This window comes from Gopherus evgoodei, chromosome 14, assembly GCF_007399415.2.
Source record: "Gopherus evgoodei ecotype Sinaloan lineage chromosome 14, rGopEvg1_v1.p, whole genome shotgun sequence".
NCBI lineage: Eukaryota > Metazoa > Chordata > Testudines > Testudinidae > Gopherus > Gopherus evgoodei.
In genome coordinates, this window is record NC_044335.1 from 1,341,758 (window position 1) to 1,364,391 (window position 22,634).

At 57.4% G+C, this 22,634-nt stretch overlaps 1 protein-coding gene across 1 annotated transcript in view; it reads right to left on the bottom strand.

Annotated features, from left to right (window-relative positions):
- LOC115635182 (uncharacterized protein ZC84.1-like) overlaps window positions 1-22,634 on the bottom strand; it is a 42,084-nt gene that overhangs the window by 9,364 nt on the left and 10,086 nt on the right. The window contains exons 4-12 of the mRNA XM_030533526.1: window positions 19,858-20,007; window positions 12,705-12,869; window positions 10,622-10,789; window positions 10,159-10,302; window positions 4,348-4,485; window positions 3,816-3,959; window positions 2,602-2,745; window positions 1,809-1,955; window positions 1,223-1,354 (exon numbers count right to left, since the gene is read on the bottom strand). Coding sequence (XP_030389386.1) covers window positions 1,223-1,354; window positions 1,809-1,955; window positions 2,602-2,745; window positions 3,816-3,959; window positions 4,348-4,485; window positions 10,159-10,302; window positions 10,622-10,789; window positions 12,705-12,869; window positions 19,858-20,007 — 1,332 coding nt within the window. The remainder of the gene's footprint in view (window positions 1-1,222; window positions 1,355-1,808; window positions 1,956-2,601; window positions 2,746-3,815; window positions 3,960-4,347; window positions 4,486-10,158; window positions 10,303-10,621; window positions 10,790-12,704; window positions 12,870-19,857; window positions 20,008-22,634) is intronic.

Sequence of the window (22,634 nt, forward strand, 5' to 3'; positions counted from 1 at the left end):
CAGTGCCAGGGGGTCACTGGGACCCTGTGTGCCAGTCTCATTGCACCAGGCAGCCAGATGCCTGTGGGGAGGGGGATTCCCTGGGCCTGGTGGGGCTGGCGAGTCACCTCAGAGACAGAGAACCCAGGTGGGTGGGTCCCCAGACAAAGGCACAAGGCTGCCAGGCAGGGCCTGGAGATGGCCATGGGGCGTGCCTGAGTCCGCACACGCTGTCGCTGCATGCCATGGCCCCAAATGTGGTGCATGGGACTGTCCCTCCCTGGGCAAGGGTGGTGCAGGTGTGGCCACAGCCACTATTGCAGCATTTCTGGCTCCCTACCGGCCCCACGGCTCCTTGTTCAGTGGCCTGGCAGGCTGCCGGCTGGAGCACTGGGTGGCCCAAGGCAGTCAGACCCTGATGAGCCCTTAATGCCTCCATGTGGGGAGGGAGAGGAGACCTCAGGGAAATGGACCTGCTGGGACAGGCAAAGAGCAGAGGCCCCGTTGCAGGCCCAGCCTCTAGCCCCTGTTCCTGTCCACCCCCTGTGTGATCCTGTCAAGGTGTTCCCAGCACGAGCCAGTCGCTGCCATTCCCCCAGCACGGGCAGAGAAACTAACCGCTGCCCTGCACTGGGCATGCCTGGCGGCACCGATGGCTGCAGCACCGATGGCTGCAGCACCTCTCTGCTCCCGGCCAGTCCTGGTCACTGTGGCATCTCTGCCCACTGTGTCCCTCGGGGGCAGCTGGGCCAGGTGTGGGGGTCCCTGTTACATAGAACAGCCCCATGGCAGTGAGAACCCGGCTGGGCACAGAGCCACACCAGCTGTCGCCTCACAGCTCCTCAGGGAAGGGGGTGTCCCGAGGGAACTGGGCCAGACCAGGACTGAAGAAGGACCCCGGTGCCTGTCTCATCCCGCTAGCTCCGTGCGCTGTTCATCACACTTAGCCCCCTCATTATCCTTTCCGTTCCCTCAGCTCCGTGCCCGGTAGTGCCTGGTAACAATGGGCAAAGCCGGGATCTCCCTGCCCCCAGGTGCTGCCACATTCTAATACCCCTGCAGCTCCCTGGAGTAACCCTTTTCACCAACCAGGAGGGAGCTGCCGTTCCGGAGCCCAGCTCTGCCCCCCAGAAGGTGACTAGCTGAAGGCTGGGGCTGCGGGCGGCATTAGTACCAAACCGATGGGGGCGAGGGATGGGCACAGCTCGGATTCCTGCTGCCAATGGCACGGCGTGGGGTTTACCTTCGTCCTGCGCGGGGCACTCTGCATGGCACTGATGGCTGCAGCACATCTCTGCTCCCGGGCAGTCCCGGTCACTGCGGCATCTCTGCCCACTGTGCCCCTCGGGGGCGGCTGGGCCAGCGCCGGGGTCCTCTGCAACACAGAGCAGTCACAGGGCAGTGATGCCCCATCCCGACAAACCCTAACGCTCCAGCTGGTATCGGGGGGACGAGGGGAATGGGGCTGACAAAAGACTCTGCTCTCTCCTCCATCCAGCACTGAGACCTTTCCATTCCCAGGATGGTATCTTAGGAGGAAAAGGCCTGGTTGCCTCTGTCCTCAGCCCCTGTCATAGGCACCCCACCCTCCCCATATGCCGTCAGAGGCCTCTGCTCTCTGCCTGTCCCCCCAGTCCCTCACTGCTCCGCCTCCTGGTGCCCTGGCCCAGCCAGTAACTCTGGGTACACCACACACAAAGGTCCTGGGCTCCAAGGAATCCCAGCCCCGCACTGGGAAACCGGCCCTTGAGCCATCAGCCCCTGGGAGGGAGTGACGGGGTGGGCAGCGGGTGCCCCTGGAGCAGCCCACACGGCACGTGCCGTCTCACCTGCCGTTGGGGAGGGCGGTGCACAGACGTAGCTGGAGCCCATCCTGCAGCACTTGTCTCTCTTGTGGCAGTCGCTGTCCTGCTGGCACAGCGTCAGGGGCGGCCCCTCGTCTCTGATTTTAAATGATGGGCAAAGCCCCGGTTTCTCTGAAACACAGGCCGGGCGCGTGGCGGTGAGGCCCAGCCCAGTTCCAGTGACTCCATGGGGGAATGGGGCGGCAGGCGGGGGATCCTTGGGGAAATAGGCCAGGCCAGGCCTGAAGGGTGGCCCAGAACCCGTTCCCTGGCCCGCTGCCTTGGCACCTTCCCTGGCCTCTCCTTGCCCTTCGCACTCCCAGAGGTTGCCCCCTCTCTGTCCTTTGACCCACGCCTGGCTTAGGCCCTGGCACATCCAGTCCTCTCCCCCCAGCCTCTCGCTGCCCCAGGTCCTGCCCTCAGCGGCCAGTTCCCTCTCTGCCTCAGTACACGTGCCCTCCGTGCAGCCAGTGCTCCCGCCCTGTCTGTCCTCACTCTTTGCTCCATCTTGGCCCCCAGTCCCATGTCCTCTGCCCCCTCGCCCCCAGTGCTCTGTGCCCCACGGCCCCATCCCCTGGGACTGAGCTCCCTGTGAGAACGATGGTCCGAGTCTGAGCCGCTAGCTGGGGCGTGGGGATCATTCAGGGCGTGTTTCTGTGGTGGGTCCTGGCCTTTCCCTTCATGTCGCAGATGCCTCTGCCCTGGTCAGCAGTGAGCCAAGGGAGCCTTGCCTCTGTGGGGCCGGGCTCAGCGCGGTCAGAGAGGGCAGCAGACTCACCTTTCTGAGGGGCGAGGCAGGTGCGGCCACAGCCGAGGGGGCAGCACTTGGTGTCTCCTCTGCAATCGCTGTCCTGGGCGCAGGGGGATAGACAGGCCTCCTCGCTGGCTCCTGGGGCTCCGGCTGGGCACACGCCAGGTTTCACTGAGACAGAGCAGCCAAAGGGTGAGACACACAGTGTGGTGGGAAGGGAGGGGCTGGAGAAATCAGTGCCCACCTCCCTCAGAGCCCACCTCCTGCGCCCTCTGCCCTGGCCTGTCCCTCTGCTGGGAGCAGGGCTGCCCAGGACAGCAGAGTCCTGGCAGGGTCACCAGTCAGGGCAGTTCAGGAGCAAACTGCTGGGGTAGAGCATCTTCAGATAACTGCACACATGCGGATCAGCTCCCGCCAGCACCCCCGGCCGGGCATCACAGAGGGGGAGGCTAGGGGGACATAGCGTGAAAGTTCAGGACAGAGGGTGGGCGGGTAATAGGTGCCTATATAAGAAAAAGGCCCGAATATTGGGACTGTCCCTATAAAATGGGGACATCTGGTCACCTTAGGGGAGGCTTGCTGGGGATGGGGCCATGTTGCCAAGATGTTAAAAGGAGGCTTCCCTGGGCCATGCCACCTCTGTGTGCACCAGGTAACTCGCAACCCAAGCCCCAGCAGTAAGCGAGTCCCTGAGTGCCCAGTGATATCAGTCTATGGCTAGGGAGGCACCGGCAAACACACTGGGAAGGGGCAGAGATGAGCCAGAGAGAACGAGTCTGTGGCTGGAGGACGCCCTGCAGGGAGCAACTGCAGACGCTCTCTCTGTTTAGTTTCTCCAGAAGGTTGAGGTGACTTGGTCACGGTCTGCAGCTGTCTGCACAGAGGGATCTGAGAGCAGTGCCTGGGAACTGGGACCCCACATGTCCAGGCTAGAAGCAAGGAGCAGGGAGGGAACTGCTCCCCTAGAGGGATGGTAGGTTCTGTCACCTGGGAGTTAGCTCAAGTCTGAACGTCTGCTCTAGCTCCACCAGGAGCTCTGGGCTGGGTGCAGGAGTCCCCGGGAGGGGGTCTCTGGCTGTGCTATGCAGGAGGGCAGATGGGTCCCTATGAGTCTGGGGCACAGCAAGGCCAGCTGAATGCCCTCTGAACACACAGGGTTCAAAATCCACCTGTGGATCTGAATGTGCCTTTCTAAGGACTGATCCATGACGGGCCCTGCACGAGGATCCACTGCCTCTCACCAACAAGGTTCACCGCCATGCAGGCCAGGCCACAGCCGTTGCTGCAGCATTTCTGGGCACCCGGGCAGTCGCTGTCGGAACGGCATCTCTCATCACAGGCACCAACAGTTCCTGCTGGTAATGCCGGGCAGACTCCAGGCCTCACTACAACACACAACAGCCACAGGGAGTGAGACCGGCCCACTCACTGAAGTGCAGCAGTGGGAGTGGGGGGGGAAGGAAGATAGACCCCACAGCCGCTGTTCTCTTGTGCCCTTAGCCTCTGTACCAGTGCTCTTTGTGCAGAGAAGGCCCCATGTCCATGTTAAGGATCTGCCAGTCCCAGAGTCTCTGAGGCCAGCCGGGAGTCAGCATCATTCAGGGCAGGTTTATGGGACTGGGCTTCTGGCTGCTGCCTGAGCGAGCCCCGGCCCCGGCCCCTGCTCAGGCAGGCGGCTGTCAACCCCTGGGGAGCTCTGTACTTGGCTCATCCCGGGATCCGTGCACGCAGCAGGGCTGAGCAGAGATGCTGACGTGAAAGGTCTGAACATACCTTCAGCGATGACTCCCATGCAGATGCGACCGCACCCGGTGCGGCAGCATTTCTGCCCCCCGGGGCACTGTGCATCCCTGCTGCACTTCTCCACACAGAGGCCAGGTCTCTGCAGAGTCGGGCAGATGCCGGGTCTCTCTGGAACACAGAATGGGCATGCAGCAGAGAGGCCCTGCCCGATCACCGAGCTGCTGTTGTCTTCAAGTTGGTCAAGTTCCCCCCACAACTGCCATAAACAAACGACTAATTTCCCCGAGCTGGAGGGGTGAAAGTGGCAGAAGCGAAGGCCTCCCCAGGGCCCATCTCAGCAGGGAGCTGGCAAACATGTAGGCCATAGTGAGGGATGGAACAGAGAGGGAGCCGACAGGGCTCTAGAGACGTGAATGGGGCTTTGCAGGGACCTCGCCACGGGGTGGCAGGGGATTGCAGGGACCCAGGGAGGAGCGAGGGATTCAGGGCACGAGGTGAAGCAGGGCTCAGAAGTGCACAGCTGGATCCCCTGTAGGTTTCAAACACCCAGGGGTGCTCCAGGGGGCTCTGCTCTGTCCCTGGGGGTGGTGTAGATGCTCAGGGTGCTGCTGTCAGAGCCACACCAGCCAACAGCTGATAACTCCACGTGGGGAACAGGGGGTGTCTTGAGGGATGGGGACAGAGCAGGACTGAAGAAGAACCTCAGCTGCCCTGTAATGCCAGGTAACAATGGGCAAAGCCTGGACCATGCTGCCCCATTCACCCTGAGTGGGACAAAACATAACGGCCATACTGGCTCAGACCAAAGGCCCATCTAGCCCAGTATCCTGTCTGCTGACAATGGCCAGTGCCAGATGCAGATGCAGAGGGAATGAACAGAACAGACAATTACGCAGTGATCCATCCCCTGTTCTCCAAGCCCAGCATCTGGCAGTCAGAGGCTAGGGACACTTGGAGCATGGGGCTCCACCCCCGACCATCTTCATTAAGAGCCATTAATGGACCTATCCTCCAGGAAGTTACCTAGTTCTCTTTTTAACCCATTATACTTTTGGCCTCCACAATGTCTCCTGGAAACTAGTTCCACAGGTTGACTGTGCGTTGTGTGAAGAAATGCTTCCTTGTGTGTTTCTTAAACCTCCTGCCTATTAATGTCATTGGGTGACACTGGTTCTCGTGATATGCAAAAGGCTAAATAACACTTTTTCTCCACACCAGTCATGAGTCTATAGACCTCTGTCATAACCCCTTAGTCATCTCTTTTCCAAGCTGGGCCTTTTCATCTTGGTGCCCTTCTCTGTACCTTATAAATTCTAATCTCTCTTTTTGGAGATGAGGTTGTCACGGAGTGTGGGGGAGTCCGGCCCTGCACTCCTCTTTCTGGGACTCACAGTGACTCTCAGCCAGCCAGTAAAACAGAAGGTTTATTGGACAACAGGATTGGAGGTTACAGCAGAGCCTGGAGGCCCAACCAGGACCCCCCAGTCAAGTAATTCTCGGGTTTCAGGGCGCTTAGATCCAGCATAGGATCCCCTGAATTCCCCTCACCCAGCCCAAAACCGAAACTGAACTGCCCCTCCTCCAGCCAGCCCGATTCCTTTGTCCAGCTTCCCGGGCCAAGGTGCTAACCCCCTGCCCCCCTGCCTGGCTCAGGTTACAGGCTTAAAGATCCTGTCCCTTGCTTAAAGACATTCCTGGCTCTCCCATCCCCCACACAGACAGCCCCTACTCCATCACAGAGGTGATCAAATCTTCCCGCAGTATTCAAGATGTGGGAGTACCATGGATTTACATGGCGTTATGATATTTTCTGTCTTCTTGTCTGTCCCTTTCCTAATGATTCCCAACATTCTGTTAGTGTTTTTGACTGCCACTGCACATTGAGTGGATGTTTTCAGTAGGGCTGTCGATTAATCGCAGTTAACTCATGTGATTAACTCAAAAAAATTACAGTAATTCTTCACTTAAAGTCGTCCCGGTTAACGTTGTTTCATTGTTACACTGCTGATCAATTAGGGAACATGCTGGTTTAAAGTTGTGCAATGCTCCCCTCTAACGCGTTTGGCAGCCGCCTGCTGTGTCCACTGCTTGCAGGAAGAGCAGCCCGTTGCAGCTAGCTGGTGGGGGCTTGGAACCAGGGTGGACTGGTATTCCCCACACAGACAGTCCTTACTTCATCACATCTGGTAGCCCCCCTATCAGCTCCCCCTATCAGGTCCCCACTCCCCTAAGTTCCCTGTGCAGCAGCTGCCTGCAGTTCAGCTGTGTCCCTCCCCCCACTGCCATGTGCTGCTCCTGCTCTCTGCCTTAGAGCTGCTCCCTGAGACTCCTGCTTGCCGTGCGGGGGTGGAGGGGGAGGGGAAGGTGGAGGGAAGGAAGAGGGGGGCTAATGTCAGGGTGTCCCCCTCCCCCCTGCTCCTGCATCTCATCTTCCATAGAGCAGGGGGGACAGACCAGGACTCAGGATGGAGGGAGCTTGCAGAGCTGCATTTCAGCAAGCTGATCTAATTAACAAGGCAGCGTACTTAAGACAAATGCGTATATCTCCCTCCATTCCTGCGGCTTTGTGTAGAGAGAGAGTTAACCCTCGAGGGCTCAGCCAATTGCTAGTTCATCATTTAGCAGTAAGGGAAATATCCCACCCTCTGACTCCTCCGCCTCAACCAAGCTTCACAATCATCATCACTGTGTACCAGTATTAAATTGCTTGCTTAAAACTTATACTCGTGTGTGTGTGTGTGTGTGTGTGTGTGTGTGTGTGTGTGTGTGTGTGTGTGTGTGTGTGTGTGTGTGTGTGTGTGTGTGTGTAATATAGTCTTTTCTCTGGTGAAAAAAATTTCCCTGGAACCTAACCCAGTCATTTACATTAATTCTTATGGGGAAATTGGATTCGCTTAACATCATTTCGCTTAAGGTGGTATTTTTCAGGAACAGAACTACAGTGTTAAGTGAGGAGTTACTGTAATCGCATTTAATCACTGTTAAACAATAGAATAGCAATTGAAATGTATTAAATATTTGTGGATGATTTTCTACATTTTCAAATGTATCAAATTCAATTGCAATACAGAATATAAAGTGTACAGTGCTCACTTTATACTATTTTTTATTACAAATATTTGCACTATAAAAATGATAAACAAAAGAAACAGTATTTTTCAATATGTCATACAAGTCTTTATCCTGAAAGTGCAACTTACAAATGTAAGCTTTTTTGTTACATAACTGCACTCAAAACCAAAACAATATAAAACTTTAGAGCCTGCAAGTCCACTCAATCCTACTTCTCGTTCAGCCAATCGCTAAGAGAAACAAGTTTGTTTACACTTACAGGAGATAATGCTGCCCACTTCTGAATTACAATGTCACCTGAAAGTGAGAACAGGCATTTGCATGGCACTTTCGTAGCTGATGTTGCAAGATATTCATGTGTGAGATGAACTAAAGATTTATATGCCCCTTCATGCTTCGGCCATCGTTCCAGAGGACATGCTTCCATGCTGATTATGCTCATTAAAAAAATAACGCATTAATTAAATTTGTGACTGAACTCCTTGGGGGAGAATTGTAGGTCTCCTGTTCTGTTTTACTCACATTCTGCCATATATTTGTTATGTTATAGCAGTCTCGGATGATGACCCAGCACATATTGTTCATTTTAAGAACACTGTCACTGCAAATTTGACAAAATGCAAAGAAGAAACCAGTGTGAAATTCTGAAAGATAGCTACAGCACTCCACCCAAGATTTAAGAATCTGAGGTGCCTTCAAAAATCTGAGAAGGTCAATGTGTGGAGCATGCTTTCAGAAGTTTTAAAAGAGCAACAATCTGATGTGGAAACTACACCACTAAAAAAGAAAATCAATCTTCTGCTGGTGGCATCTGACTCAGGTGATGAAAATGAACACGTGTTGGTTCGCACTGCTTTGGATCGTTATCAGGCAAAACCCATCATCAGCATGGACGTATGTCCCCTGGAATGGTGGTTGAAGCATGAAGGGACATATGAATCTCTAGTGCATCTGGCATGTAAATATCTTGTGACGTCGGCTACAACAGTGTGCGAATGCCTGTTCTCACTTTCAGGTAAAATTGTAAAGAAGAAGCAGGCAGCATTATCTCCTGCAAATGTAAACAATCTTCTTTATCTGAGCGACTGGCTGAACAGTAGGACTAGTAGGATTAAGTGGACTTGTAGGCTCTAAAGTTTTACATGGTTTTATTCTTGAATGCAGGTTTTTTGGTAATAATTCCACATTTGTAAGTTCAACTTTCATGATAAAGAGATTGCTCTGCAGTACTTGTGTTAGGTGAACTGAAAAATACAATTTCTTTTGTTTTTTACATTGCAAATATTTGTATTAAAAATAAAGTGAGCACTGTACCCTTTGTATTCTGTGCTGTAACTGAAATCAATATATTTGAAAATGTAGAAAGCAGCCACAAATATTTAAATAGATGGTATTCTATTATTATTAAATAGCACGATTAATCGCAATAAATATTTTTAATAGCAATTAATTTTTTTGATCGCTTGGCAGCCCTACTTTTCAGAGAACTATGCGTGGTGACTCCAAGAGCTCTTTCTCGGTGTTCACAGCTGTTTTAGACTCCATCGTTTTGTATGTACAGTTGGGATTATGTTTTCCAATGTGCATTACTTTGCATTTATCAACATTGAATTTCACCTGCCACTTTCTTGCCCAGTTACCCAATTTTGTGAGGTCCCTTTGTAGCTCTTCACAGTCAGCTTTGGGCTTAACTATCTTGAGTAATTTTGTATTGTCTGTAAATTCTGCCACCTCACTGTTTATCCCTTTTTCCAGGTCACTTGTGACTGTACTGAGACACCCTGCAGCTCCCTGCAGTGACTCTCTTCACCAACCAGGAGGGAGCTGCCATTCCCCAGAGTCCAGCTCTGGCCCCCAGAAGGCGACTGGCTGAAGACTGGGGCTGCGGGCCACATTAGTACCAAACCAATGGGGGTGAGTGATAGGATCTAGAAGTCTAAATACTAAGATGGGTGAACTAGAGCACCATGTATTAAATAAGGACATTGATATAATAGGTATCATGGAAACTTGGTGGAATGAGGATAATCAACGGGACACAGTAACACCAGGGTACAAAATATATCGAAAGGACAGAACAGGTCGTGCTGGAGAGGGAATGGCACCATATGTGAAAGAAAGCGTAGAATCAAATGAAGTAAAAATCTTAAATGAACCAAACTGTACCACAGAATCTCTATGGACAGTAATCCTATGCTCGAATAATAAGAATATAGCAGTAGGGATCTATTACCGACCACCTGACCAGGATGATGATAGTGATAGGCTATTAAAATAAAAAACTCAATGCCAGGCAGACTCCAGGCTCACTGTGATACATGGTCACCAGGCATCAGACCCTGGCCTGCAGCCCTGGGTGGGGATAAGGGTGTCCCTGCAGGAAATGGGCTGACCTGGCCCTGGCTCTGGCCTTCTGTCTGGACCTAGCCCAACCCCTGCCCCTGCTTGGTCTTGGCCTCTCGCATGTCCACCTGCCTCCTGGGACAGGGAGCACCTTGACAACGAGAGTCCTAACCAAAATAAATCCAGCAACCTGCCCTGCTCCCTCCTCACTCGCTTGCACTGAGCACAGTCCCACTGCCCTTGCTCCATATCCGGAGTGCTGACTCCCCCAGGGGCCGGAGAGAACCGTGTGGCCCTCCAGGAGAGTGCTCAGCGAGAGTCCAGCCTACCCTCCCTGGGAGCCAGGGGCACTTGGGGGTGCATGTGCATGCATTGAGGGGAACCCTTGTGAGCCCTGCCCTCCCCTCAGCAGCAAGCGGCTCTCACCTTCTGGGGTCACTGAGGTGCACTCGGAACCGCAGCCGTTCCCACAGCACTTTTGGGAACCCAGGCAGTCGTCGTCGTGGCGGCATTTCTTGTCACAGGCAGCAGCCTGTCCCTGTGCTACGGCTGGGCACTCGCCAGGCTTCTCTGGGGCACAGAACAGTCACACGGGCGGTGCTGAGACGCCCACACGCAGCCAAAGCCTCACAGCCCCATGGGAGAGTGAGCCAGAGCCCCATTTCCCTCCCACATTGGCCCTCTCTCTCCTCTTCATCCCCCTGCCTCGGGCCCTGCTCCAGCTCTTGGCCTCACCTCTGCTTCCAGCTCCAGCCCAGACTCCTGGGGCCTGAGCCCTTCTCGCCCCTCAGGATCCATTGATTCCAATGAGCAGGTGTCCCTGGTATCCTGGGGCAGGGGCGCAGGGACCCCCAGGCAGAGCCAGCTGCGTGGAAATGTTCTCCCTTACCGTGGTGTGCGCAGGCCTGGAGACACTCGGCTTTTGTCCTAAAGTTGTTGGCATTTCCCCTGCAGCCGCGGTACAAGAACTGCTCGCACCTCTGGCTGGTGGCATTGTAGAAGTACCGGAAGGAGTAGACGTCACAGAGACCCGCTTGGGCTGGCAGCTGGCAAATATCTGAGGGCACAGAACAGACCCTTCGTGGGAAAGCCCGAGAGACGTCCACAGGGCAGGAGCCTCTAGGGCACTACAGGGGGGCTGCCAACTTTCTACTCCCCCAAAACCAAACACCCCGCCCTGCCCCCTGCCCATGCCCCCCCTCCAAGATCCCACCCCATCCCGGCCCTTATCCGAAGCCATGCCCCCACTCACTCCACCCCCTCACCCCCCTGTTGCTTGCTCTCCCCACCCTCACTCAGTGGCTCATTTTCACTAGGCTGACTCAGGAGGCTAGAGTGTGGGGGAAGTGGGGAAGGCTCCAGCTGGGGCTGTGGGCTCTGGGGCAAGGCCAGAAGTGAGGAGTTCAGGGTGTGGGAGGGGGCTCTGTGATGGGGTTGGGGCATGAGATGGGCGGGGTGCAGGCTCTGGGAGGTGCTTTCACCTCAAGCAGCTCCTGGAAGCAGCGGCATGTCCTCGCTTTGGCTCCTATGTAGAGGCATGGCCAGGCAGCTCTGCGCACTGCCCATCCGCAGGCACCACCCCCGCAGCTCCCTTTGGCTGCAGTTCCCAGCCAATGAGAGCTGTGGAGCTGGTGTTTGGGGCAGGGGCAGTGCACGGAGCCCCCTGACTGCCCCTACACATAGGAGCTGGAGGGGGGGACATGCCGTTGCTTCCGGGAGCTGCCTGGAGCCATGGCAGGCAGGGAGCCTGCCTTAGCCCCGCTGCACCACCAATCGGACTTTTAAAGGCCCAGTGCTGACCAGGCAACCCTCCACTACAGGAATTGGGAGCATTCCACAGACCGAGAACGAGAGCCTTTCTACAGGCACCTTGAATGCCTCAGTAGGGTTTAACGGTGCCTGGGGGAGAGTGTCCCTGCTCCAGGGCTCCCACCAGATGCTGGCAGGGTGCACAATGCCAGCAAAGGGCCCCCCGGGCTGTCATTTCTGGGCGGCTTCCCAGACAGGGTGAACTGCCAAAGCTCTCACTTCCCCTCGCCTCTCCTCTCTGGGTGAGACCCCTGGGGCTGGGATCCCCTGCAGCTTCTCCTCACGGACCCAGCTGCGGGGCCTTTCCTTCATGCCTAGCAGCGGGCGTGAGAGACACTAAGGGCGGGGGGCCCGAGGCCAGAGCTCTAAGATCCTTGGGGCCAGTGCCTCCTTGGATGTGCCCCCCCCAAGCCCTCGGCCCCCTGCCCAGGCTGCCCCGTCTGTGCGGCAGAAGCGAGATGTTAAAGATGAGCCTGGCACTGGGGAACGTCGGAACCGGGCTGCCTGCCTTGGGGGCTAAGCATCTCCAGCCCACCCCAGAGGGTCAGGGCAGGGGGGGGAGGTTGGAGGTTCGACGCTGCTGGGCCTAGCGTCTGCCGTCCTTCCTCAGACCCCAAACCCCTGAGCTGCTGTCCAGTGGCCTCGCTCCTTTCCCAGGTGTTCTCCTAAGTCCCGCCCCAAAGCGGCAAGGGCGGGGGGGGGGGGCAGTGGCAGCAGCGATCTTCTGGCCAGGGCCTCTGGGTCACCTTCTGCTGCGGGCTGGGGGCTCTGCAGCCTGGAGCGGGGCAGCACGGGGGGGTCTGCAGCCTTGATGTCGTTCTGGGGTCCTGTTTCCTGCCCCTCTCTGCTCAGCCCGTCTTCCCCACGGACTCCTCCTGTCTCCTCCCTCGCCAGCCCTGCCTGCACCCACAGACACTGCCCCCTCCACTCTCAGCCATTGTTCTTAGCACCTGCCACCTCTTGGCCCCGGCTGAGAGCTCCTGGTGGACAGCGCATCCCACCCAGCACAGCGACTCCTAGCCCAGCCTCTGCTGAGACTGAGCCCCCGGGGCCTGGGGAAGTCAAGATCCCCCAGGGTGAGGTCCTGATCCATCACTGATGCCTCCTGCTGGCTCAGCTAAGGGTGGCCAGGGGGCCCTGGCTGTGAGCGCAGGGCTCTGTACCTGGCTGCCAGGACACTTTATCCTGCATTGGCTCCAGGCAGCCAGCACCACAGCTCAGGAGGCAACATTTCTCGCTTCCCAGGCAGTCCTTGTCCTCGGAGCAGTGGAAAAAGCAAGGATCAAAGCTGCCCTTTGGGGCCTCAGCTGGGCAGATGCCGGATTTCTCTGGAACACAAGGGGTTACAGGGCAGAGATGTGAGATGCGGGGTGGGCAGATGACATCCCCATGGGAGGAAAAAGAACTACATGCCCTCACTCCCTGCCCTTGGACTCCTGCTCTCATCCCCTGCCCTTGGACCCCTGCCCTCACCCCTTACCCTTGAACCCCTGCCTTCACCCCCTGCCCTGGCTGTCCCCTGCCTTCACCCCCTACCCTTGGCCTCCTGCCTTCACCCCCCTACCCTGGCTGCCTCCTGCCTTCACCCCCTGCCCTCACCCCCTGCCCTTGGACTCCTGCCTTCACCCCTGGCCCTGGCTGCCCCCTGCCTTCACCCCCTACCCTTGGCCTCCTGCCTTCACCCCCCTGCCCTGGCTGTCTCCTGCCTTCACCCCCTGCCCTCATCCCCTGACCTGGCTATCCCCTGCCCTCACCCCGTACCCTTGGACTCCTGCCTTCAGCCCCCTGCCCTGCTGTCCCCTGCCTTCATCCCCCTTGTGATGGAGTAGGGGCTGTCTGTGTGGGGGATAGGAAAGCCGGGGATGTCTTTAGGTGAGGGACAGGATCTTTAAGCCTGTAACCTGAGCCAGGTAGGGGGGAGAGAGTTAGCACCTTGGCCCGAGAAGCTGGACAAAGGAATCGTCGGCTGGAGGAGGGGAAGTTCAGTTTTGGTTTTGGGCTGGGTGAGGGGAATTCAGGGGATCCTATGCTGGACCCAAGCACCCTGAAAGCCCAGAAGGACTCGATGGAGGGGTCCTGACTGTGCCTGCAAGCTCTGCTGTAACCTGCATTCCTGTTGTCCAATAAACCTTCTGTTTTACTGGCTGGCTGAGAGTCACTGTGGGTCCCAGGAAGAGGGGTGCAGGGCCGGACTCCCCCACATTCCGTGACAACTTCTCTCCCCCCTTCGAGACTGAACTGAGCGGGGTCACTCTGCCCAGTGACCTGGGGAAGTTCAGGGTCCCCTCTCCGGGACAACGCATCCGCTGTCAGGTTGGCACTTCCCTTCACATGGACCACGTCCATGTCATAGTCCTGCAGGAGCAGGCTCCACCTCAGGAGCTTGGTGTTGGCTCCTTTCATCTGGTGCAGCCAGGTCAGGAGAGAGTGGTCGGTGTACACGGTGAAGTGTCGCCCAAAGAGATATGGCTCCAGTTTCTTAAGGGCCCACACCATGGCTAGGCATTTCTTTTTGATGGCTGCATAGCTTTGCTTCCGGGGTAGCAGCTTCTTACTCAGGTACACGATGGGGTGTCTCTCCCCCTTTTCATCCTCCTGCATTAACTCCGCCTCCAGTCCCGTGTCTGAGGCGTCAGTGAACACCATAAAGGGCTTGTCAAAATCTGGGTTAGCCAGAACTGGGCCACTAATCAGAGCCTCCTTCAGCGCCTGGAGAGCCTGCTGGCACCGCTCGGTCCAAACTACCTTGTCTGGCTTCCCCTTTTTGCACAGTTCAGTGATGGGGCTGGCTATGGCACTAAAGTGGGGCACGAACCTTCTATAGTACCCCGCCATCCCAATAAAGGCCTGGACCTGCTTTTTGGTTTGGGGAGCAGGCCAGTCTCTGATCACCTCCACCTTGGCTGGTTCTGGCTTCAGGCAGCCGCTCCCCACCCGATGGCCCAGGTAAGATACTTCATCCATCCCCACCTTGCACTTCTCAGCCTTTACGGTTAACCCAGCCTCCTGGAGTCGGTTCAGCACTTGTTTAACCTGGGACATGTGGTCCTCCCAGGTCTGGCTGAAGATGCAGATGTCGTCAATATACGTCACGGCAACACTCTCCATCCCCCTCAGTAGCTGATCCACCAGGCGCTGGAAGGTGGCCGGTGCTCTCTTGAGGCCGAAGGGCAGGGTCAGAAACTCGTAGAGCCCCAGAGGGGTGATAAAGGCCGATTTCAGCCTGGCATCTGCGTCCAGCGGCACTTGCCAGTAGCCTTTGGTAAGATCCATAGTGGTGAGGTACCGAGCACCTCCCAGCTTGTCTAGGAGCTCGTCAGGCCTGGGCATGGTGTAGGCATCAGATACGGTGATGGCACTGAGCTTTCGATAGTTCACACAGAACCGGATTGACCCATCCTTCTTGGGGACCAGCACCACTGGCGAGGCCCAAGGGCTGGAAGACGGCTGGATCACCCCCAAAGCCAGCATGTCCCTGACCTCTCTTTCTAGATCCTGGGCAGTTTTACCAGTGACCCGAAAAAGGGAGCATCTTATAGGGGGATGTGACCCCGTCTCTACCCGGGGGACAGTCAAATTAGTGCGTCCAGGCTGGTTGGAAAACAGCTGTCGGTATAGATGCAGCACCCCCCTGATCTCAGCGTGCTGGCCCGGGGTCAGCTGATCAGAGAGGGGAATCGCCTCCAGGGGGGAACCAGCTTTTGTCCCAGGGAATAGATCCACTAAGGGGTCATCTCCCTGCTCCTCCCAATGTCCACACATGGCCAACACCACATTCCCCCTGTCATAATATGGCTTCCTCATGCTCATATGGTACACCTGATGGTGATGTGCCCAATTCGACAGCTCCACCACATAGTTTACTTCATTTAGTTGCTTGATAACCTTGAAGGGCCCTTCCCAGACAGCCTGGAGTTTGTTTTTCCTCATGGGGATGAGAACCATCACTTGATACCCGGTGGCAAAGGTGCGGGTCTGCGCCGTGCGGTCATACCAGACCTTCTGTTTCCTCTGGCCTCGGACCAGATTCTCCCTGGCCAGGCCCATGAGCTCGGCCAGTCTTTCCCGGAAGATCAGGACATACTCCACCACTGACTCTCCATCAGGAGTGGCCTTCTCCTCCCATTCGTCTCTTATCAGGTCCAGGGGCCGCCTTACCCGCCTTCCATACAACAGTTCGAAAGGCGAAACCCGGTAGATTCCTGGGAAACCTCCCTGTACGTGAACAGCAGGTGAGGTAAGTACTTGTCCCAGTCCTGTGGGTGCTGGTTCATAAATGTTTTTAGCATTATCTTCAGCGTCCTGTTGAACCTTTCCACCAGCCCTTTGGACTGGCGGTGATACGCTGAGGCCCAGTTATGCCGGACCCCACATTTTTCCCACAAGCACTGGAGTAGGGCCGACATGAAGTTGGACCCCTGGTCCGTTAAGACTTCCTTGGGGAACTCCACCCGGCTGAAAATGGTCAGCAGTGCATCTGCCACGGTGTCTGCTTCAATAGAGGACAAGGCCACCGCCTCGGGGTGGCGAGTGGCAAAATCCACCACCACCAGGATGTATTTCTTCCCTGACCGGGTCGTCTTGCTGAGGGGTCCCACTACGTCCATGGACACCTTCTGGAAAGGTTCTTCTATGATGGGTAAAGGCCTCAAAGCCGCTTTCCCCTTGTCCCAGGCCTTCCTCATCCTCTGGCAGGGGTCACAGGATTGGCAGTATTGTCGGACTAGGGTAAAGACCCCAGGCCAGTAAAAGTTCTCTAGCAGCCTCTGCCTGGTGCGCCGGATTCCCTGGTGCCCTGTGAGAGGGATGTCGTGGGCCAGATACAGTAGCTTGTGGCGAAACTTCTGGGGAACCACCAGCTGCCTCCTGATCCCCCATGACTCTACTTCCCCTGGGGGAGCCCATTCTCGGTACAGGAACCCTTTCTCCCACAGGAACCTCTCCTTGCAACCTCTCCTCATGGTCTGTACTGCACTAAGGTCAGCCCGGTCCTGGTGCTTCCGCATGGAGGGATCTTTCTGCAACTCGGCCTGGAACTCTGCAGCTGGGACAGGGATGGGGACCGGCTCTCTCTTGCGGGCTGGGTCTGAGGACGCCGCCTCTCTGAGTCATGTCCCTGGGCTTTCCCCCCCCCCCAGGTTAGGATCCTGCACCTCGGGCAGAGTCCCTTCCCTGTTGTCGGGGCGCAGCGCCCTTCGCTGACTCTGACTGCGAGTCACGACCAGGGCACTCTGGGTGTTACTAGGCCAGTCCTCGAGGTCCTTTCCCATTAACACATCCGTGGGCAAATGTGGGTGTACCCCCACGTCCTTGGGGCCCTCCTTGGCCTCCCACTTCAGGTGTGCCCTTGCCACTGGCACCTTGAATGGGTCCCACCCACGCCCATCAGGGTCAGGTAGGGGTCAGGCACCATCCGATCTGAGGCCACCACCTCGGGCTGGGCCAGCATCACCTCTGCACCCGTGTCCCAGTACCCAGTGACCTTCCTCCCATCTACCTCCAGGGCAACAAGGCACTCTGTCCGGAGGGCCAGCCCTGCGCCCACCCTGTAAACCAAAAACCCAGAGCCTGGAGCATCCAGCCCCTCAGAGGAGCTGACCCGGGGACCTCCTCCCTTATTCACAGGTGGTATGTTGCCAGCCCCCCTTTCCTGGGAACGTTGCCCCTCCTCCGACTGGGTCTTTACCCAGTCCATCCTCTGCGGGTTGGGTCTGCTTGGTCTGTCCCTGAGCTTGGGGCATTGGGCCCGTATGTGGCCTCGTTGGCCACAGTGATAGCAGCCCATGTCTCGTGGGTCCCCTCAAGTGGGTTGGATGGACCTGACGCGGGATGTTCCCCTTTGGTGGGGATTCTCTATAGGCCCCCGCTGGGAGGTCCCATTGTGACTCTCTCTCTGCGTTGAGGCAGGCTTCTCCTTCGAGACTCCTCCCTGTTGTCTCCTGTTTGAGTGTCCACAAATTGGTCGGCCAGCTGGCCTGCGTGCTGCGGGTTCTCTGGCTTCTGGTCCATCAACCACAGCCTCAAGTCAGACGGGCACTGCTCGTACAGGTGCTCCAGTATGAATAGGTCAAGCAGGTCCTCTGTAGTTTGGGCCCCAGCTGTCCACTTGCAGGCATACCCCTGCGCCCGGTTGACCAGTTGTAGATATGTGACCTCACGGGTTTTACACTGACTCCGGAACTTTTTCCGGTACATCTCAGGAGTCAGCCCAAACTCGCGGAGCAGGGCCTGTTTGAACAGTTCGTAGTCCCCTGCCTCCGCCCCTTTCAGTCGGCTGTACATCTCCACGGCTGTGGAGTCCAGTAATGGGGTGAGAAACGGGATCCTGTCTGCAGGGTCAACCCGGTGCAGCTCGCAGGCATTCTCAAAGGGCGTCAGGAAGGTATCTATGTCCTCCCCCTCCTTACGCCGGGGCAGCAAGTGCTTATCAAAGCTCTTTGTAGGCTTGGGTCCCCCCTCACTCACCGCAGCCGGGGCCTCACTGCTCGCCAGCTGGGCCAGGTCCAGCTCATGTTTACGCTGTTTCTCCTTCTCCTCCCGCTCATGTTCACGCTGGATCTCGCGCTCCTTCAGTTCTTGCCTCTGTAACTTGAGCTCCTCCTGTCTCAGCTCCCTGTCATATTCCAGCCGCATCCGCTCCACGGATGCCGAGCGTCGCCGGGAGGATCCCCTGCTGGCCGGGGGGGGGGGTCACTGTGCCCTCGGTATTCACTGGGCTCCTCCTCGCCCTTCCCCTACGCCTAGGAAGGGGGGGTCTCGGGAAGCCCTCAGCCGCCGGCTGACCACTCCCAGCGGGGACAGACCCTGGTGCCTGCGCTGCATCTGCCTGGCTGCTTCCCTCAGAGACAGGGCTCCGTTCATTCATGCGGTCTCCCTGCTCCAGCTGGGCAATCAGCTGGTCCTTGCTGAGCCTCCCCGGGCGCAGCCCCCTCTGCTTGCACAGCTCCAGCAGGTCGCACTTGCGCCGCTTGGCATACATCTTCCTGCTGGGCACTCACAGGCCGGGGTGCTCGCCGCTCCCAACGGTTTCCAGGGGGACCCCTAGTGCACCAGCCCTTCGTGAGGTCACCACCTCTCTGCCAGGGTCGAGCTGCCGACTCCTTCGCCCCTGGGACCGCTCGCTGCAATCCGCCGGGGGACCCTGTTACTGCAAAGTCCTTCTCACTGGGCACACACTCCCAGGGGTTAACCACCCCTTCGTTTTACTGCTCCCCAGTCACTTACTACAGGAAGCATCATCCACGGGGTGCAGTATCTCCCGCCGCTGCCACTAGTTGTCTCGGAGTGTGGGGGAGTCCGGCCCTGCACTCCTCTTCCTGGGACCCACAGTGACTCTCGGCCAGCCAGTAAAACAGAAGGTTTATTGGACAACAGGAACACAGGTTACAGCAGAGCTTGCAGGCACAGTCAGGACCCCTCCATTGAGTCCTTCTGGGCTTTCAGGGTGCTTGGGTCCAGCATAGGATCCCCTGAATACCCCTCACCCAGCCCACAACCGAAACTGAACTGCCCCTCCTCCAGCCGGCCGATTCCTTTGTCCAGCTTCCCAGGCCAAGGTGCTAACCGCCTCCCCCCTACCTGGCTCAGGTTACAGGCTTAAAGATCCTGTCCCTCCCCTAAAGACATCCCTGGCTCTCCCATCCCCCACACAGACAGCCCCTACTCCATCATACCCCTGCCCTGGCTGCCTCCTGCCCTGGCTGCTTCCTGCCTTCACCCCCTGGCCTGGCTGCCTCCTGCCCTCATGCCCTACCTTTGGCCCCCTGCCTTCAACCCCTGCCCTGGCTGCCTCCTGCCTTCACCCCCCACCTGCCCTTGGTGGTCTCAGCCCCCTGCCTTAACCCTGCTGCCCAAGCTCCTCTCTCCCCAATTTTGGCCCAGCACTCATTCTTCCTGCCTTCCCTCTACCCTAATCCATGCCCACTTTGTGCCACCCTCAACCAATTTGCTGCTAATGGCTGAGGCAGTGCCAGTGGGCAATGGAGGCCAGTGCCCTTTGCCCGCCAGGGATTGCAGCCAGGGCAGGGCGTTAATCGCAGGCTCTTCCCCGGGTCTTTAGGGGCACCTTGGGGGGTAAAAAAGCTGCTCTCAGTAGGCGGGGACCTTGGGGGGCAGGATGTGGATCCCTGTGCTGTGGAGTGGGATGAGCCCAGTGCTGGATGGGGAGAGAGGTGATTTGTGGGGATTTGTTTGGGGCCAGGAGCAGCTGAGGGTGCCACCATTTGCCCTCACCCAGTGAACCGGGGGATTGCCCCAGTAACTGTGCCTAGCTCTTGTGCTGACAGCACGAGTGGTGCCGCCCACCATCTCTGGTACCTTCCTCCGGGTCCACGCAGCGGAACCGACACATGTTGTAGCAACATTTCTGCCGCCCCTGGCAGCTGGTGTCGTTGAGGCACAGAGGGGGCTCCGTGTAGAGACACTTCATGAGGTTGGGTGGGCAGGTGCCACGCTTCCTTGGCATCCCTGCAACAGAAAAGGGGCCCTAAGAACAACCGCCAGGGGTGACAGAACCGCCCTCCGCCCGCTGAGTTTCCTTTACTAGTGGCAATAACACCATGGTAGCATGTGGTACTCACTAGCCCCAGGCACCATCACTCCTTTCTCTGGTGGAGACACTGAGGTACTTTCCTTCCGAAAGAGGTGCATGCAAATGACCAGCTACTTGCATCACCGAAGATCTGCACCCGCCACTGCGGCAGCGACCCTGGCACTGGGGCACCAAGCAGGCCGGCTGGTGTGCATCCATCTCTGCACACACCAGCTCTTGCAAATGCACAGCCCGAGGGGACGGTCTAAAGGAGCCTGGTAGTGAACGCTGGGCTCCTAATGCAGCCCCTGCTCTCCCCAGCGCATGACGGTTGCCTTGGCTAATTCCGGCCCAGTTACAGTCACACCTCGCACAGCAGGAGGGCGCTTTCAGGTCTAGGCCTAATAAATAACCCTGGGCCCTTGTTCCCAGCACACAGGAAATGCCAGCGAGTTCAGAACACCCCTCCAGCTAGTGCAGGTGCCTGCTGGGCTGACAAAGCTGCAGTGCAGAGGCGCTGTTAAAAACAGCCTGTAAAACACAGGTTTCCCTCCGCCCGTTGCCAGTTTTGGTTGGATATATTCCTAGAGGTTTCATCACAGGACATAATTCCCGGAGACTCCTGGACAATCCTGGAGGGTTGGCAACCTGACCTGTTACTGACGGACGGTCGTGGCTGCACCCAGCACTGGCTTCAGGCATGTGCTGCTCCTGAGCTGTCCCAGTCACTGCGGCATCGCCCCTCCCAGGGATGGAAGGACCCAGCTTCACTGCAGAAGGGCAGGGACTCTCTAGGGGGTGGGGGAGTCACGGAGTCCCCGGGCGACGCTCTGGAACTGCTCCCCACCAAGCCAGGCAGGACTCTGGGGAACCTCCTCTCCCTTGGAGCAGACTTGTTCAGGGCAAGAAGCTCACACGTCTTCACCTCCTGGGTCTCTCCTTGGAGCATTCAGCATCCTCTGCCCCTCCCTGTGCTTCCCACAGCGAGTCCACCCCAGCGGGGTCCTGGGGGGGCCACCGGGTCCTGCACCCCCACTTCGCAGTCAGACGTGACTCTCAGCCAGCCAGTAACACAGAGGTTTATTCAATGACAGGAACAGGGTCTAAAACAGGTCTTGCCGGTACAGAGAATGGGACCCCTCAGCCGGGTCCATTCTGGGGCCCAGCAAGGCAGACCCCCACGTCTGCCCTCAATTCCCGTCTCCAGCCAGCTCCAAACTGCCAAACCCCCTCCAGCCCCTCCTCTCTGGCCTTTGTCTCTTTCCTGGGCCAGGAGGTCACCTGATCTTTTGGTTCATCTCTAGCTATTTCCTTGCAGGGGGAAGGGCGCCGGCTATTTGTTGCTAGAAGACAGAGGGTCAGTGATTTATGCACACTGGCCTTATCCCACCACCTAGAGACTTAAGAAATGCATAGGGGAAACTGAGGCACCCAAACAGTATTAGGGGAAACATTAAGAACAGTCCCACTTCATCACAGGGGGGATCTGGTGAGAAATGGGCCAGCCTAGGACCAACCATCCCCCCCTGCCCCGCCCAGTGCACTTAGAGTCCTGGCCGCTCTTCACCTGTAACACTGCCTCCCTCTGGAGTCTGTTTGGTCCAGTCCCAGCCCTCTCCGGACTGGGCAGGTGGCAGGGCAGTGCTGAGGGCACCTGCTTGTGGGGGGACACAGTCAAGGCCACAGCCGGTGAAGCAGCATTTCTGTTTCCCAGTACAGTTCCTGTCGTTATCACACTTGTTGTTGCAAGGAGCAAATGGTTGCAACACTTTCCTCTTGGGACAAACGCCAGGGGAGGCTGGAAAAGAGTCAGAGTCCAGTGGAGCCGAGTCAGTGAACGGGCAGGGCCTTCCCCACCCTGGCCTGAGAAGCACCTTGGGGTTGTCGGCTCCCAGGGGGAAAGCCCCGGCCAGGCCGGCTCAGGTGCAGAATGGCGTGACCGTGTGGGAGATGCTTGGCTCCTAGAAGCTGCTGGTGCAGAGGCTTTTTCCTTGTTGGTTCTAATCAAACTGCCCTGGCTGGGGAGCTGCAGGATTTTGGACCCAGATAAGGACTGGGGTCATACTGACCCATCTCTCCTGCATGGCAGTGCTCAGTGGGTTGCAAAAGCCTCCGTTAATCACTATCAGCCCAGCCCAGGGTCCTCCCCCTGGGCATTTTGCCTGGCTAGGCAGCTCCTTAGGTTCTGCTGCCCAAGGCCCGGGGCCAGCAGAGCACCTGACACCTGCTTCACGTCAAGTACCCGGGAAGCTGCACTGAAGGCAACGGGGCTGCTCGGGACTGAAGTTCTGCCTGTGCGAAAGCAGCTGGCTGGGCTGGGGGTTCTGATCACACCCACTGGGCTCTCTGCCTGCACGGGGGGAGGGCGCTGGCCTGGCTGGGTCCCAGCAGCTGTGGAGGCCTTGCCAGTGTGCAGTGGCATTTATCTACCCAGAACTACTTCTGTAGCGGGAGGAGTGGGGACTTCCTCCCATGGGCGCAGGCCTTCTCTGCCCCACAGGGCTGCTGCAGTGATCCCCCTCCCCCTGCATTTCCATCTGTGCTCACTGGAGAGCCCTGGCCA